Source organism: Gouania willdenowi, chromosome 1 (assembly GCF_900634775.1).
Source record: "Gouania willdenowi chromosome 1, fGouWil2.1, whole genome shotgun sequence".
NCBI lineage: Eukaryota > Metazoa > Chordata > Actinopteri > Blenniiformes > Gobiesocidae > Gouania > Gouania willdenowi.
The window spans coordinates 43,726,273-43,742,396 of NC_041044.1; the positions used below are offsets into that span (position 1 = coordinate 43,726,273).

The 16,124-nt window shown below is 37.5% G+C and overlaps 1 protein-coding gene across 1 annotated transcript; it reads right to left on the minus strand.

Annotated features, from left to right (window-relative positions):
- Positions 1 to 426: 426 nt before the first annotated feature.
- LOC114466598 (uncharacterized) lies at positions 427 to 9,555 on the minus strand. Its single transcript, XM_028452173.1, has 7 exons — positions 9,224 to 9,555; positions 5,022 to 5,225; positions 4,728 to 4,933; positions 4,506 to 4,608; positions 3,685 to 3,874; positions 2,537 to 2,644; positions 427 to 949 (listed from the first exon to the last, which is right to left on the minus strand). Exons 1-7 carry the CDS (start codon positions 9,503 to 9,505, stop codon positions 555 to 557), a joined length of 1,488 nt encoding a protein of 495 aa, XP_028307974.1. The 5' UTR covers positions 9,506 to 9,555; the 3' UTR covers positions 427 to 554.
- Positions 9,556 to 16,124: the final 6,569 nt, after the last annotated feature.

Consider the following 16,124-nt stretch of genomic DNA (forward strand, 5'->3'; position numbering starts at 1 on the left):
CATATATGTATCACGCAATTACACGTGAATTAGCGAGATCTCCTGAGTCCTTGCTGCAACAGATGCACAGCAAAACCGAAAGCGGTGGGGATTGATGGACTGCAGATTGCGCTAAAGTTACGCAGCAGAGCAGTTTCGTTGCAGTCACACATCCAGTGGAAATCCAGGGTAAGGCTCTGCGCAGCAAGGGGCTGTTTACATACTTTCTTAAAGGGACAACGTAACAGCCTGTGTGCAAGACAATCACCCTTTTCACGGGCACCTGCTCTTTTATTTGTTTACAGCAGGTGAGCGTGATTAGCAAATCGGGTAGTCACACAATCACATTACATCATCAGATACAACTGCCTACATAACAGAAAGTATTTTTCTCATACTCAGGAGTAAAACAACAACAAATAAATGAAATGAGAGCAAACTGCTCAACAAAATGAATATTGATTTATTAAATTACTTCTAAATTAAAATCTTCATAAATGCAGGTGTTTTGATACTAAAATGTAAAGAAGGAACACCATGATGTCAGCGGGTTCCTCCTATAGGTGACCCCTTGTCTACACTCTCCTCTTCATCTCCTCCACCATGTCCAGCAGAGTCTGAACCTGATCTGAACTGAACTTCACGTATCTTTTGTCGACTTTCTCAAGAAGCTCCTGCAGCTCAGGCCTCTGCTCAGGATTATTCATCCTTTCATAGACAAAGAGAAGGATGGTGGATCTCCACACGTACTCTCCCAGCAGCGTCTCCACCTTATTCTTCAGATCATCCACATATAGAGTTTGTTTTCTTCCTCCTTTGATCACCAATAGGACGGCGTCAGCCCTTAAAGCTTCTTCTTTGAAGTATCTGATGTTCTCCTGTGATTTCCACTGGGAGAACTGATGAGTGTCCAGGACCGTCACAAACCTGTTGAACACCTCCCCGCTCTGCCTCCAGTACAAAAGTCCTCCTGAGGAGAAGAAAATGATTATTTTACCATGTTTGAGCACCTTCTGAATCCAAGGTGAACAAACAGCAGAATGACCTCCTCACTTCATCTCATCTACTGAAGGTACTGCTACAGCACAAAGAAGAGAACACTGCCCAGGGTTCCTGTGTGCCCTAACCTCCCAGTCCTCCCAGTAGCCCTCATTTATCAACCTTGCATGTAGGGCTGGGCGATATGGCCTAAAAATAAAATCTCAGATTTTCTCACAAAAAATTAGATTTGCGATTTTTCCCGATTTCCCCCTACTTTTTAAAGAAAACAAAAAAATAAAAATGACAGCAAGGTCTCAAAACAAGTTTTGATTTTATTTTATCAAACGTAATAAAATCAACATCTATTTACCTCCTGGAATTAAAGTGCCAGCTGTTATTTTGTTAAAAAAATAATGATAATAATTTATAGTTTGAATGGAGACTAATTTGTTAAAGGGGCGGTATTATGAAAAATTCACTTCCTAATGGTTTTACTACAGTGATATACATCATTTAGCCTCATTCAGAGACTAAAGTTGAAAAAGTTCTGTTTCCTCCCTCTCTTGTTATTCCGCATTTTGTGAAAACACTCCAAACGGGAAAGTTGGATTTTTAATCACCATGTGACGTCACATCGTGGAAAGTCCTCCTCCTGACAATCCTGGCTCCTCCTACCCTCTAAGAATGTGAGCTCCTCCCTCTCATACTACCTCACAGCTAAAACAAACAGTATATAGAATATACTTAGTTTATACTTTATTGTCATATACGTAAAGCTACATACATACAAGATAACTAAACCAACTAAAACACTATTCTGGAAGAAAATAGAGATTTTAATTGTGTGGGAACAGATTAATTTAACCACCAATGTGCAGGTTCAATATGTATGTTTCATGTGTGGCAAGAAATTAGCAATATGTGTTGTTACTTTTTGTAGCCTTTCAAAAACATTAACTAAAAATCTTCTTTATATAACATTGTGTTCATGTAAACTGAGATGTGTAAGAATTTGAAGATGAAAGATACTTTTATTTCTTTATTTATTTTATTTTAAACTGTTTTTATATATAAAATATATATAATTCATCACATTACTTATTAAATACTGTAATGCAATTCTAAAAGTTTAGGGTGTATGTTACATTTTAAAAGCAGGAATGAGGTCCTATTTTAATCATCATTTTGGATCTGTTCTGAATGTGTGTCTGCTTATGCTTAAATGACTGCCGAAGTTTGTTTGATATTTTATTTTCAGTCTTAGGCACATTTTGTTGAGTTGCACCACAAATCCTCCACTTAGATTATCTACACAAGGTCAGACCAGATGTGAGATCTGATTGAAGCGTATACGCTCATTGATAAATACAGAAACTTGCATGAATTTTGTTCAACGCACGTCGTACGCTAAGCTCTGAACGTACGAACAGTTGATAAATGAGGGACAGTGTGTGTGTTCCTGAGTGTTCTTACCTTACCTTACATGTCTCAGCTTAGCTTAGACTCCCTGTGGCTTTAACAAACAGCAGAACCTGTTCCTGATCACTGATGTCCTTCAGCTGTGGGTTTGTCTCACCTCTTAGTTTGAAAACCTTGGAGAAGGTGTTTGTATCCAGGATCAAGTCTGCACTATCAGACGTCTCATATCCTGACCTCCCGAGGAGAACCAGCCGGAGGTTGGAAACTGAAACACAGACATCGAGAACATCCACAGGGTCTAATTCTGAACTCAGCATTTAGGACCAGGTCCTGGAAAGACCTGAAACTATGGCTGCGTCCGAATATTCACTCCTATCTCCTTTCCTATCCACTTTTCCTTAACCCCCGGAAGTGTTTAAGTGGCGGCCATGATAAGGAGCATTCCAATTCTGTAAAAGCTAAGTAAAGGAGGCTCAATGCTTTCTTCATAACCTTCTTTAGCCTCGGAAACACTGATGCATCCTTAACCAAAGGAGACCACATAATTCTGATTCTTTCCGGTGACAACATTTAAAGGGACCCGCTCATTAGAGTGTTCACGGAAACTTGCAATAACTGAAAAGGGACGCAGGTCATGTAAGTTACCAATGCAATACAATGCCTTGAACAACTTTAAATACTCTAAAAGCCATATCTTATGATATGCAGCCATATTATCAGATTATAACAAACATAAAATAGACACTCTGTGGTTCTAGAAAAAGGGATCAGAGACAATTTTAGCTACATTATATTTTATTCAACATATTTCATTCACCTAGGAATGCTTTGTGTGGTTCTACATGTGTATGTCTACAAAGTTATGTAGGCCTATATCTTGCATGAATGTGACCATTTCATAAAATCATACTTATTTTGAATTAATGTTGATTCGTGAGTAGAAGGTGAGTGTGAGCAACAATTCTCAATGTGACGTTTCCTTTGATTTACATTCAAACCTTGTGATATGTGAGATTATATCAGTGGTTAGAGGCACAGAGGAAAGTGTTGTAAATGTGCTTTTTGTTCATTTTTGGAACTTTGTAGTTTTTTCACCACTGCAGACGTCACTAACATTATTATTATTATTACGTCACCTAGTGGAAGTTTGTCTGATTGTCAAAACAACAGATCGCCTTTTCCTAACTCCTTTAGGAAGTCTCCTAACAATTTTTTTTTTTAAAGCTGTGACCTCATCCACGGGGTTAGAAAAACTGGATAGGAGGGAATATTCAGATGCAGTCCAAGTCACTCATTGTCTCGTACCTGCGAACTTCTCCTGAAGAGAACGTTCTTCCTCCAGGTTTCCTTCATGATCAGGCCAGAGTCTACGGACCTCACGTTCAGCATGTTCACGACTCGTAAAGATTTGATTACCCCATGATCCAAAAGCTTCAGGACCTCGATGACAGAACTTGAGGTTCATCCTCAGGAGATCCTTATCAAACTCTAAAACCTGAAGAAGACAGGACACGGCTCAAAACAATGGGCGACAGGGCCTTTAAAGCCGCTGCCCCCCACCTGTGGAACGCCCTCCCAGACCTCTACATTAGCTTCACCTAACCAACAATTTGCCATCACAGAGCAGCTGTACTACGAAGCAGGATATCAATACGTTCACTTAACCCAAAGGATTTCAGCGTTCACGGTCACATAAAAGGGGCGGAGATTGCAGCGTCAGACCAATCACAAAAAAAAAGGAGTAGATAATTTTGTTTATATTAATCCTTAAGCAAAAAATGAAAACATTTATTGAGCAGTGACATTTCAACAATGCACAATATAAAATAAATTACTAAATATGACCCATTCAACCTGAGATCATGGAAAGCAGATTTTTCAGTGTGTTCATTGAAATCATTACTAATCAGATTTTATGGAGAATGTTTGGTTCAGTTTTGGTGCCTTTGATTGATCAGCAGCACAGGAAGTGACCTGCAGATTGGTTAAAGGTTGGTTAAGGGTTAACCTCTATGCTGATGACACGTTGTTCTCCTGTTTGTCAGGACCTGAAGGACTGAGTGTGTGTTTCACTTTGTGATTTGGAATCACTCTGAATCATACAAAGGTAGAAGAGACCAGGGTACCTGTTCCTCCTCCATTTGCAGGGCGATGGCCACGCTGTCATACACATAGTACTGAGGGTAACTGCTCCATGGCTCCACCTGTCCATCGTCTGTCAACATGTAGCTGAGTAAAAGACCAAATAACCATCAGCACAAAACCTCCAGATGCAACTCTAAATCTATGATGCCTCACTTCAACACAGTTTCTCACAAACTGATTCCTGAGAAGAAGGAAAGTCTCACTGGTGCGTGCCACACATGGCCTGTGACTTCCAGATGAAGCGTCCGTCTCTGTAGCTGCAGACAGCGCCCGGCTCATCCTTCAGCAGAGAATACTTGGAGAAAGTCTTCTCATGCACCGGACTGTGGATCAGTATGGTGTACTGAATTTTCTGTGGGAAGAGAGAAGTCCTGTACACCCTCATGACAGGCTCCTCCCCCAAGCAGATCTGTAAACCACAAAAGAAAACACGAGGAAGCTTTTGGCAAGAGATAACATGATCACCAGGTAAAGCACAGCATTGGACAGATCTGTACCTGCTCTCTATACTGGTCCAGCACTTCCTGCACGGTGAAGGTGAACCTAAACGATCCGAGCGAGGACGTCTCGGTGAAGGTTGGAGAGGTGGCGAACTTCCACAGAGGAATTTCCTGATTGGCTTCCTCTCCCTCAGCTGCTCGTACCTCCTCAGGCCCTACGGCCAGACTCCACCACAGCAGTCTATCTCCTCCCTTTCCACACTGACCAAGACACAGAGTCACACCAAGGTGCACAACGTTCAACAGTGATATGTAATTACAGAACTCTCTTCTGCCCTAAGCAGGCCAGTACACTGATAGCATTCACCAAGGTCTCTGTCTGGGGAGGCTTTGCTATGTTATGACTACTGCTATCAGCAACATAGGTAACACTGAGAGCACTGAACAGTAGCAGATTGACTGAGGCACACACCATACGCGGAGTGTGCAGGTTGGGGTGGGGGGGCGTGTTACAGATGGGGCATTTCCCCCCAGTGATCAAAAGTTTTCCTTACAATTTTCCCAAATTAATTCAAAAAAATACAATTCTTTATATAATTTACATAATATACAAATATTTTTAGTGCCAAAAAAACACAGTGACTAGGAAATAATAAAAATATGAAGTTCAAAGGTTCACAAAATAAAATCAAGTAAAAAAGTTTTAAAGGACCTCAGCAGCACGATGACATTTGACCCTCCTGCTTCCCGTAGCAGCTCAGAGCTTTGTTTACAACATGGCGGACACCATGGGTGCTCCGTAGAAGTCTGCTGTTCCCAGTGATTCACCAAGAAAACAAGCGACTGGAACAGCGAACGAGCAAACCCTGCACTCAATGCGCCTTAGTCTGGATATAAAGCGGTGGATTGAGCGATGTTGTGCTAATTTAATCCCCCCCTCACCGTGACAAAATTGGCATCCCTGTCTGCTGGAGCGTGCAGCGAAAGCGGAGTAACGTTAAAGACTTTTAATGCTTTAATCTACGTTGTTGGACTTTCAATTGCTTTTAATCCTTTTATTTTATCCTTACCTGTGTTTAACTTTCAACATTCAACTGACAGCAAGTCTATCCTTCCATGTTACAGTGTATTTCCCATATTAAAGCACATGTATCAAGTGTTGTATGGTATATCAGGTAGAACATCTTAAATAATAACACTGCTTAATTTGATCAACTTCACTCTCTCATTCTCTAAATTACAGAGGGCGCTGAACATTTCAAGCTGCATTTTGGTTTCATTTTTGTAGGTCCATAAGACAGCTTTCAAAATTGAAGTTACCATAATAATAAAAACAGTTACATTGGTACATTTGTTTTCATTCCTTATTTGTGAAGCGAACCACGAGACATTCTATATACTGTATATCTATATAAATATAGATATACAGTTGTGTGCGAAAGTCAGGGCACCCCTTTAAAAACAGCATATTTTATATATTTAAAAAGTTATATTCATATTTACTGTCTCTCTGGTATATGGGAAAAAAAGACAATATTGTCAGGAAACATTAATGCATAGTTATATTTTATTTTATAAATTGAACAAAATTACAAAAATGAAAAACATAATTTTGGCATGTGCAAAAGTCGGGGCACCCTACAGCATCAGTACCTTCAGTACTTAGTAACACCCCCTCTGGCAGATATCACAGCTTGTAAACGCTTCTTATAGCCAACAACAAGTCTCTGGATTCTATTATTTGGGATTTTTCCCCATTCTTCCTTGCAAAAGGCTTCCAGTTCTGCAATATTCCTAGGACGTCTTGCATGCACAGCTCTTTTAAGATCTACCCACAGATTTTTGATAATGTTTAAGTCGGGAGACTGTGAAGGCCATTCCAAAACCTTCAGCTTGCGTTTCTTGAAGTAGTCCATGGTGGATTTGGAGGTATGTTTAGGATCATTATCCTGTTGTAGAAGCCATCCTCTTTTCAGCTTTAGCTTTTTTACAGATGCTGTGATATTTGCCTCCAGAATTTGCTGGTATTTAATTGAATCCATTCTTCCCTCCACCCGAGCAATGTTTCCTGTCCCACTGGCTGCAACACAACCCCAAAGCATGATGGATCCACCCCCATATTTAACAGTTGGCAAGGTGTTCTTTTCATGAAATGCTGCTCCTTTTTTTCTCCAAACATACCTTTGCTTATTGTGGCCAAAGAGTTCTATTTTAACTTCATCAGTCCACAGCACTTGTTTCCAAAAGTCATCAGGCTTCTGTAGATGTTCTGTTGCATATTTTTGACGTTGTATTTTATGATGAGGTCGTAGATAAGGTTTTTTTCTACAGACTCTTCCATGAAGGTCTTGTTTGTGCAAGTATCGGCGCACAGTGGAAGGGTGCACCACCACTCCTGAGTCTGCTAAATCTTCCTGGAGGTCTTTTGAAGTCAAATGTGGGTTTTGGTTTACCTTTCTGACCAGACTACGAGCTGTTCTCTCCAAGAGTTTCCTTGGTCTTCCAGATCTCTTCTTGACCTCCACAGTTCCCCTCACCTGCCATCTCTTAATTATGCCTCGCACTGTGGAAACTGCAAGCTGAAGGTTTTGGAATGGCCTTCACAGTCTCCGGACTTAAACATTATCGAAAATCTGTGGGTAGATCTTAAAAGAGCTGTGCATGCAAGACGTCCTAGGAATATTGCAGAACTGGAAGCCTTTTGCAAGGAAGAATGGGGAAAAATCCCAAATAATAGAATCCAGAGACTTGTTGTTGGCTATAAGAAGCGTTTACAAGCTGTGATATCTGCCAGAGGGGGTGTTACTAAGTACTGAAGGTACTGATGCTGTAGGGTGCCCCGACTTTTGCACATGCCAAAATTATGTTTTTCATTTTTGTAATTTTGTTCAATTTATAAAATAAAATGTAACTATGCATTAATGTTTCCTGACAATATTGTCTTTTTTTCCCATATACCAGAGAGACAGTAAATATGAATATAACTTTTTAAATATATAAAATATGCTGTTTTTAAAGGGGTGCCCTGACTTTCGCACACAACTGTATATATATAGACAAACACAATGGCCCTCATTTATCAACCTTGCGTGAAAACGTGTGGAAATTTGAGTGCACATTTGGTCGTACGACAGCACCAATGTGTGATTCATGATTCATGAAAGATTCGTATTTGAGCAATCCCAACGTACAAATGATCAGGTGTTGATAAATTCAATTTTATTTAATTTTCGGGAAATTATGTGAATTAATTTCAGAAAAATTGAGTTAGTTTGAATTTTAAAATGACTGCAGTCATATGATAAAATCATGTGGAAAATTGCGATCCTCCAAATAATGTAATTTCATTGAATTAGTTTATTTAGAAAGGCTGAGATATTTACAACTGAATTATTTGGTAATTTAGACAATAATTTACACTTTTTCTGTCTTTTTCACTTTCTCCTGTGGACCGAATTGGTCTAAAAGTCCTTGAGTTCAACACGTGTTCTAGTGAGTACGTTTCAAAGACTTTAGGCCACATATGTAAAAGCAGTGGAGGATCCCTTTAAAGCCATGGTCGGATTGTCCAATTTGAGCAATAGTATTATTTAAAAATGTGATTTTGATCAGGTTTTGGATTTGTTGGATTGTAGCTTTTTAGGATATAGACGGTTCTGCTTCGTTTGGAGTATTTGATTGGATAGAATTAATGTGGAGGAGGGGCCTCCAGTGTCTGCTGTGAGTCGTGTGATGGCGTTCAAACCATCTTGTTGGGCCCCTACTGTACGTTATGTACACTTTTTTTCCACCCGGAAAATATACTAGTATTTTTGCATTATTATATAAGCTTTCTTTTTTTTCACAATAACCTAATGACTCCATATCCATGGCGTGTAATTTATCAATCTGTTCTACTATATGTACAGTATATATATTTTCTTTCTTGAGCAAACACATGGTTTCCTGCTGCTGTTTATCTCCAGCTCCTTGTCACATCCACAGTTCAGACTACCTGCCACAGCGTCAGCCGAAACACATGCGGGTCATACCATAGGGCCCTGATGTAGCATTGATCATTTTATTTAATGCAAAACTGTGCTTAACAACCAGCTTATTTTCACTTATTTTCATTTTCATTCCAACATAAATAATATAAAAGACTTCTGAGGGCGTCCCTGCATTGGGCCCTGGTACTCACTACTCTTTACCCCCAGTACGACGCCCATGGTCATGTGTTTTATATTTGTTTTGCTCCTAGTTTCAACTCCTCCTCTCACCTTAAACGCTTTGAATCCTCCACTTTCTTGAATTCCACAAAGACCGTCCAACGTTGTCTCGTGCTTCAGGCGGCTCACACTGAACTCTGGTTTTGGATAGTTTGGGATGTTTTGAACTCCCAAGTATTTCATGATTTTCATCTCCCCATTCCTTCTCTCGAACTCTTCCAGATCACCCAGGCATCTTTTCAGTTCTTCCAGAGACAGATGTCGACTGTCTTCATGGTACACAGTAGAATATCTCTGAGTATTTTCTGTCCAAAGATTGAGTTGTTGCGCCATGATTCAAAGTGCAGGAAGTGTCAGAAAGCTGCTCACTTCCTGAACGCTGCTTTCTGTGAGTCTGAGTACACTGAATCACATCCTGTGAGTCATTTTGTATAGTATGAGGAAGGGGGGAGATGAATTAATCTGTTTAACTGTACTACAGGAGACAGGCTAGGGTCTGTCAGAGATTATCCTTTTTAATTTTTTTTTAAATTATTTCTGACAAACTTTGTTTTTCTAATCCTGAAATTTACTCTTTTATTTCTCTTTCACACAAGTAGTATGTTCCAACTTGTTGATGAGTCATTCCATGTCATTTCACAAATGTCCCGTACACTTCGGTCTGAAAAAATTGTGAAATTTTCACCAATTGTGTCAAAACTACTCAATAGTCACACTGCAAATTTTTGTTTTGATTAGATGAAGACTTTTTGAGATATGGACAATATAGTGAGTGGGTTATGTGTCTATTTTGTGCATCTTTATTTTTTTTCTTTAATTTTCAGTTTCCAATATATCAGGAACTCCATCACATAGAAAAGTAAATATGGTATAGTAATAAGCTCCACCCACTCTCTCAGAATATAGACAAAGATCTGCTATACATCCTATCATAGCATTTGTAGCATTTGTAACATTCATTGCATTTGTGGTATTTGTAAAGTACATTGGTAGCATTCGTAGCATGACCTAGATTTGACTAAAACTATTGTTTCTATACTTTAAACAAACTGGACTTTAAAGAGTGAAAGATGAATGAAAAACTCCTTGTGACCTAAGTTGGATGACGATGATGTTCGGGATCCAGGAGACGAGTTTTTCCTTTGGCTTCGTTTGTCACGACGCGGCCACTGTTTGCCCTTTGCAATCATCTATCCATGAATTAGCTTTTCCAGCCAAACTGTCCATTACTGTCACTCGTTTTGCTCCAAGGATGGAATGAAAGAAGCGGCTGGAAAATAAAACGCTTTTAAAAACGCAGAGACGTCAGCGCGGAGCAAAGTGATCACTGAGGCTTGGTGTCGATCAACAGGCCTGTCACATTCCTGCAGAGACGTTCACGGTCCTTCTGCAATGAAAGGAGGCGTAAATCTCTTTAATTGGCCTGGTTTAATGAGATCAAAGTAGAGGAAATCCTTCCTGGATCTGCTCAAGGAAGAGACAACACGATGCGTCCAAATCACAGACTTTATCAGAGGAAAAGGATGTTTTTCACAAGAAGGATCAAAGAAATGTCTTAAAGGAGATAAGGAGCTGATAAGTTATGGGACAAGATTGGCACAGTGCTTTATTTTCAACATTTGAACCAATAAGTCGATCGAGAAAACTTTGACTTGAAGACAAGTGTACATTAGAATTATCATTGAATCTTTCACTGTTGTGATGTTCTTCAGAAGGTTTAGGACTTTAGCTTTCAGGGATTGAGACTGGAGCTAATCGCTAACAGCTGATAATTTCCTTATTATCATTTGGTTTATAATATTGTCTACAGTCGGAAAAGAAGAAAACAACTTATTTAAGAACATTACCTGAAATTTCACCCATAAACAAATGTCCAACAAACTCTAAAATCCCCAAATTCTGAATTTTAAATTCTGGATTTAACATTTCTAATAATAAATTCCAAATGATAATTGTCCCCATTATAAATTCCAAATTGTAAATTATGAATGGTAAGTTCCAAAAGATAAATTCCAAATTTTATTCCCAAATTTTATTCTAAACTTTATTCCAAATTTAAAATTTCAATAACAATTTCAAATTCTAAATGATAAATTTCCAATGACCAATTATGAATCCCACATTTTAAATTCAAATTTGTTTATTCTAAATTTGTATTTCTGGATTTGAAATTGTTAATGATAAATTTGAAATGATAAATTCCAAATTTGAAATGTTCCCATTATAATTTCCAAATTGTAAATGCTGAATTTTAAGTTCCAAATGATAAATTCAAAATCTTATTTAAAATTTCGTTTAAAATATAATTTAAAATTTTGTTTAAAATTTATTTAAAAATTTTGTTTAAGATTTCATTTAAAATTTTATTCCAATTTTTTCAAATTTTAAATGACACAAACCAAATTCAAAATTCTCTACATTTAAATTTGTGATTCTTAATTCCTTTTTATTTTGTCCTGAAAATTGATTTCCAAATCCCAAATTCTAAACTTTAATTTCTGGATTTCACATTTCAAAAAATAAATTCCAAAGGATCTATGTCCCTATTATGGTTTCTAAATTGTAAATCTGAATTTTAAGTTTAAAATGAAAAATTCCAAATTGTATTCTAAATTTAAATTTAAAATGTAATTAAAATATAAAATTCTAAATGATAAATTCCAAATTTCTAATGATAAAAATAAAAAATGTTAAATTCTAAATTTTTTATTCTAAATTTTGAATTTAAAATTTTTAATTATAAATTCCATATTTTAAATGTCCTCATTATGACTTCCGAATTGTAAATCCTGAATTTTAAGTTCCAAATGATAAATTTTGAATTTCAAATCTTTAATTCCATTTTTTTTTATTTTGAATTATGCAAACCAAATTTTCTAGATTTTAATTCTTAATTATTCCAAACCCAAATTCTTAAATTCTAAATTTTAAATTCTGAATTTTAAATTTTAAATTCTAAATTTTAAATTCTAGATTGCACATTTCAAAAAATGAATTCTTGTTCACGAGTGAGGGAAGGATGGAGCGAGAGATCGACAGGCGGATTGGTGCGGCGTCTGCAGTGATGCAGAGTCTGCACCAGTCCATCATTGTAAAAAGGGAGCTGAGCCAAAAAGCAAAGCTCTCGATTTACAGGTCGGTCTACGTTCCAACCCTCACCTATGGTCATGAACTTTGGGTCATGACCGAAAGAACAAGATCACGGGTACAAGCGGCCGAAATGAGTTTCCTCCGTAGGGTGGCTGGGCTCTCCCTTAGAGATAGGGTGAGAAGCTCAGTCATTCGGGAGGGGCTCAAAGTAGAGTCGCTGCTCCACCGCATCGAGAAGAGCCAGATGAGGTGGCTCGAGCACCTAAATAGGATGCCCCCTGAACGCCTCCCTAGTGAGGCGTTCAGGGGGCATCCATTCCCCGGCACGCCCCTCCGGAAGGAGGCCCCGGGGAAGACCCAGGACACGCTGGAGAGACTATGTCTCTCGGCTGGCCTGGGAACGTCTCGGGGTCCCCCCGGAAGAGCTGGAGGAAGTGGCTGGGGAGAGGGAAGTCTGGGCCTCCCTACTGAGGATGCTGCCCCTGCGACCCGGAAACGGCTAAGCGGGAGAAGATGGATGGATGGATGGATGAATTCCAAATGATAAATGTCCCTATTGTGATTTCTAAATTGTAAATCCTGAATTTTAAGTTCCAAATGATAAATACCAAATTGTATTCTAAATTCTAACTCTTTATTCTAAACTTTATTCTAAATTTAAAATGTCAATAAAAATGTAAAATTCTAAATTTTAAATTCTAATTTTTTTATTCTCAGTTTTTTATTCTGGATTTAAAATGATTAATTATAAATTCCAAATCATAAATTTCAAATTTTAAATGTCCCCATTATGATTTCCAAATTGTAAATCCTGAATTTTAAGTTCCAAATGATACATTCAAAATTGTATTCAAAATGCAAAATTTTAAATGACGAATTATGAATTCCAAATCTTAAATTCTATTTTTTTAATTCTGAAAATTCTAAAAAAAAAAAAAAAAAAATCCGAATTTTAATGATCATAGTCTAGATTTTAATTAGATAGAACAAACATTGTTGGTTGTTTGCCAGAAACACAATGATTAGAACTTGTGATGATATAAACCAGGGAAGATGGACATCTACGACGGGAAAGCTTGAAAAAGTGTGTGTGTAGAATAAAATACAAGATGAAGAGGTGTTAACTTCCTGCGGATGCTGTAAGACACACTGTGGTATCCGGGGGCGCTCATGCACACTACACACACACACGCACGCAAACACACACACACACACACACACACACACACAACACACACACACACACACACACACACACACACACACACACACACACACACACACACACACACACACACACACACACACACACACACACACACACACACACACACACACACAACACACACACACACACACACACACACACGCACACACTAGTAGTGTAGTGTGGAGTGTTGGAATGAGACAGAGGGCTTCTTACAGCTGAATTCACTGAGATGATGTAAAAGAAGCTCAGAGGAGACGATGTTACATATTCATGTTCATCCTCCAGTGAATCTCAGTGAGACGCCTCCTCCTCCTCCTCCTCCTCCTCCTCCTCCTTCCTTTTCTACTGTGACTCTCACACTCACTGGTGTTGATGCAACAGGCAGCAAACGCACACACTGTCTACTAAAGGGAAGGAAAGATTAACATTAAGAAGGATTCTCCCTAAACGTGAACCAACGTACCCCAAACCTTTAACCCCTGCTCTGATTCCCTCTGATCACACTTATAAGAAGAAAACAGAGGGAGAAGGAAACCATGAGTTGATTTATCTCTTTTGAGAATCTTTTTAATTATTATTATTATTTTTATTTTGCTGTCATTTTGTGTGTTTTCTTCACAATATTTGTATTTTTGGTCATTGTTCTGTGTATTTAAATGTATTTGTCATTTCTGTATTTCTTTAGTTTTTTTGTGTTTGTTTTTTGTTTTTTGTCTATGTTGATGTTTTTGTGTGTTTCTCTGTTTGTTGTGTGTGTTTGTGTCATACTTTTATGTAATTTTCCTGTCATTTTGTCTGTTTGTGTCATAATTTTTTGGATTTATGTTGTCAGTTTTGTACTTTTGTTGTCTTTTTGTTGATTTATGTTCTTGTTGTGTGTATTTGTGTCATAATTGTGTGTATTCTTCTTTGTCATTTTGTGTAGTTATGCTGCCTTTTTGTCTATTTGTCTCATAGTTTATTGTATTTTTGTTGTCATGTCTGTATGATTTCTGCCATGTTTGTTTTTGTTGTCTTTTTGTTTGTTTTTGTTGATTTATGTTATTGTGTGTATTTGTGTCATAATTGTATGTATATATATATATATATATTTTTTTTTTTGTCGCTTTGTGTATTTATGCTGCCTTTTCGTTAATTGCTGTCGCTGTGTTTGAGCCAACGCTGCCCCCTGCTGGTAGAACACACCACATAATGGATGTTTAAAAACAGAATCGCTCTTAGAGATTTAAAGTAGAGAAATAAGGACTGCCTCTTCTTTATGCAAGTGTATAAATAAATAAATAAACATGCTCTACCTCTGTGTGCGTCTCACGTCTCGCACTTATGTCTCATTCTGATGCATTCTTCTCTTTTATACCTCAAACCAAATCCTAATTTGATGAAAGAAATGTGTCTCTGTGCTTCCAGCGTAAGATGTCTCGTAGCCGGGACGTCAGCCGTGCTAATTTGGTTAGCTTCCCGATGAGCTTCCCGTGCAGAAAATCAACAGAAAACATCTCCACGTTCATGAAGAAATCATGGAGGTGGAGCTTTGGGCTGAGAGTAGAATCAACCGTGATGACCTCCAACTAAACACAACAACTACACACGTGTGTTCCACATGGAACTCACACTTACTGAACACGGTGTGAGATAATCTAATGATATCTGACATCAAAGGAGGGAGAATCCGTGACTATGGGTGAAACGTGATGAGCTTTGCTGGTGTTTTGGTGAAACTGGTTTCTACTGTAACTAATGATTGATTCTGAGCCCAGTTCAAGACTCAATCACCAGTTAACACGAGGCACCAGTTGATTTAAAACTCCACAGAATGAGCCTCTTCCGTTTTCTCACTATTTCCCTTGTTGTTTTTTTCTTTATTTTTCACCTTGTTTTCTTTTTGTTGTTGATCTTTTTAAGAATCTATTTCTTTCTTTTTTTTTTTTTTTTTTTTTTGCTGTCATTCTGTCTATTTTCTCTCCTTTTTTTTTTTTAAAAATATTTTTCAAATTTTTCAACACGTTTTAATTTCCCTTCTCTTTTTTTATGATTTTATTTTGTTTTACTCTTCTTTTCCCCTTTTTGTCCATCTTTTTGTAAATATCTTTATCATATTGTATATTTGTATTAATAATATTAGTATTATCTATCCTACTTTATTTTCTACTACTGTAATGTGTGTATCTGATCCCTATTTTTAACAGTATTTTACTTAATTATACACTTATTTAACGTTTATTCTTTCTTTCGTTTTTGTTAAACGTTTTATTCTTTTATTTGTGATTATTTTTTGTGTAACATAAGCAATTCCCCCCTGGGACTAATAAAGGAAGTTTTCTTTCTTTCCCTCTCAGTCTTTTAAATAGTTCCCTTGGTTCTTTTCCTTTTTTGTCCAAGATTTTACTTCTTTTTGCCCTCTATTTTCTACTCTTTTCCTAATTTTCTTGCTCTTTTGTTTAATTTTCCTTATTTTTTTCTCTTTGTCAAACTTCTCTTATGTTTCTATTTATTTATTTCTTTTCTCTCTCCTTTTTTCTTTCTTCTCTTGTGTTCCCTCTTTTTTGAATATCTCTTTTGATCATTAATCACAACACGAGGCACCAGTTGATTTAAAACACCACAGGGGTCAGAATGAGCCTCCTTTCTTTTCTTACTATTTCTCACTCTTTG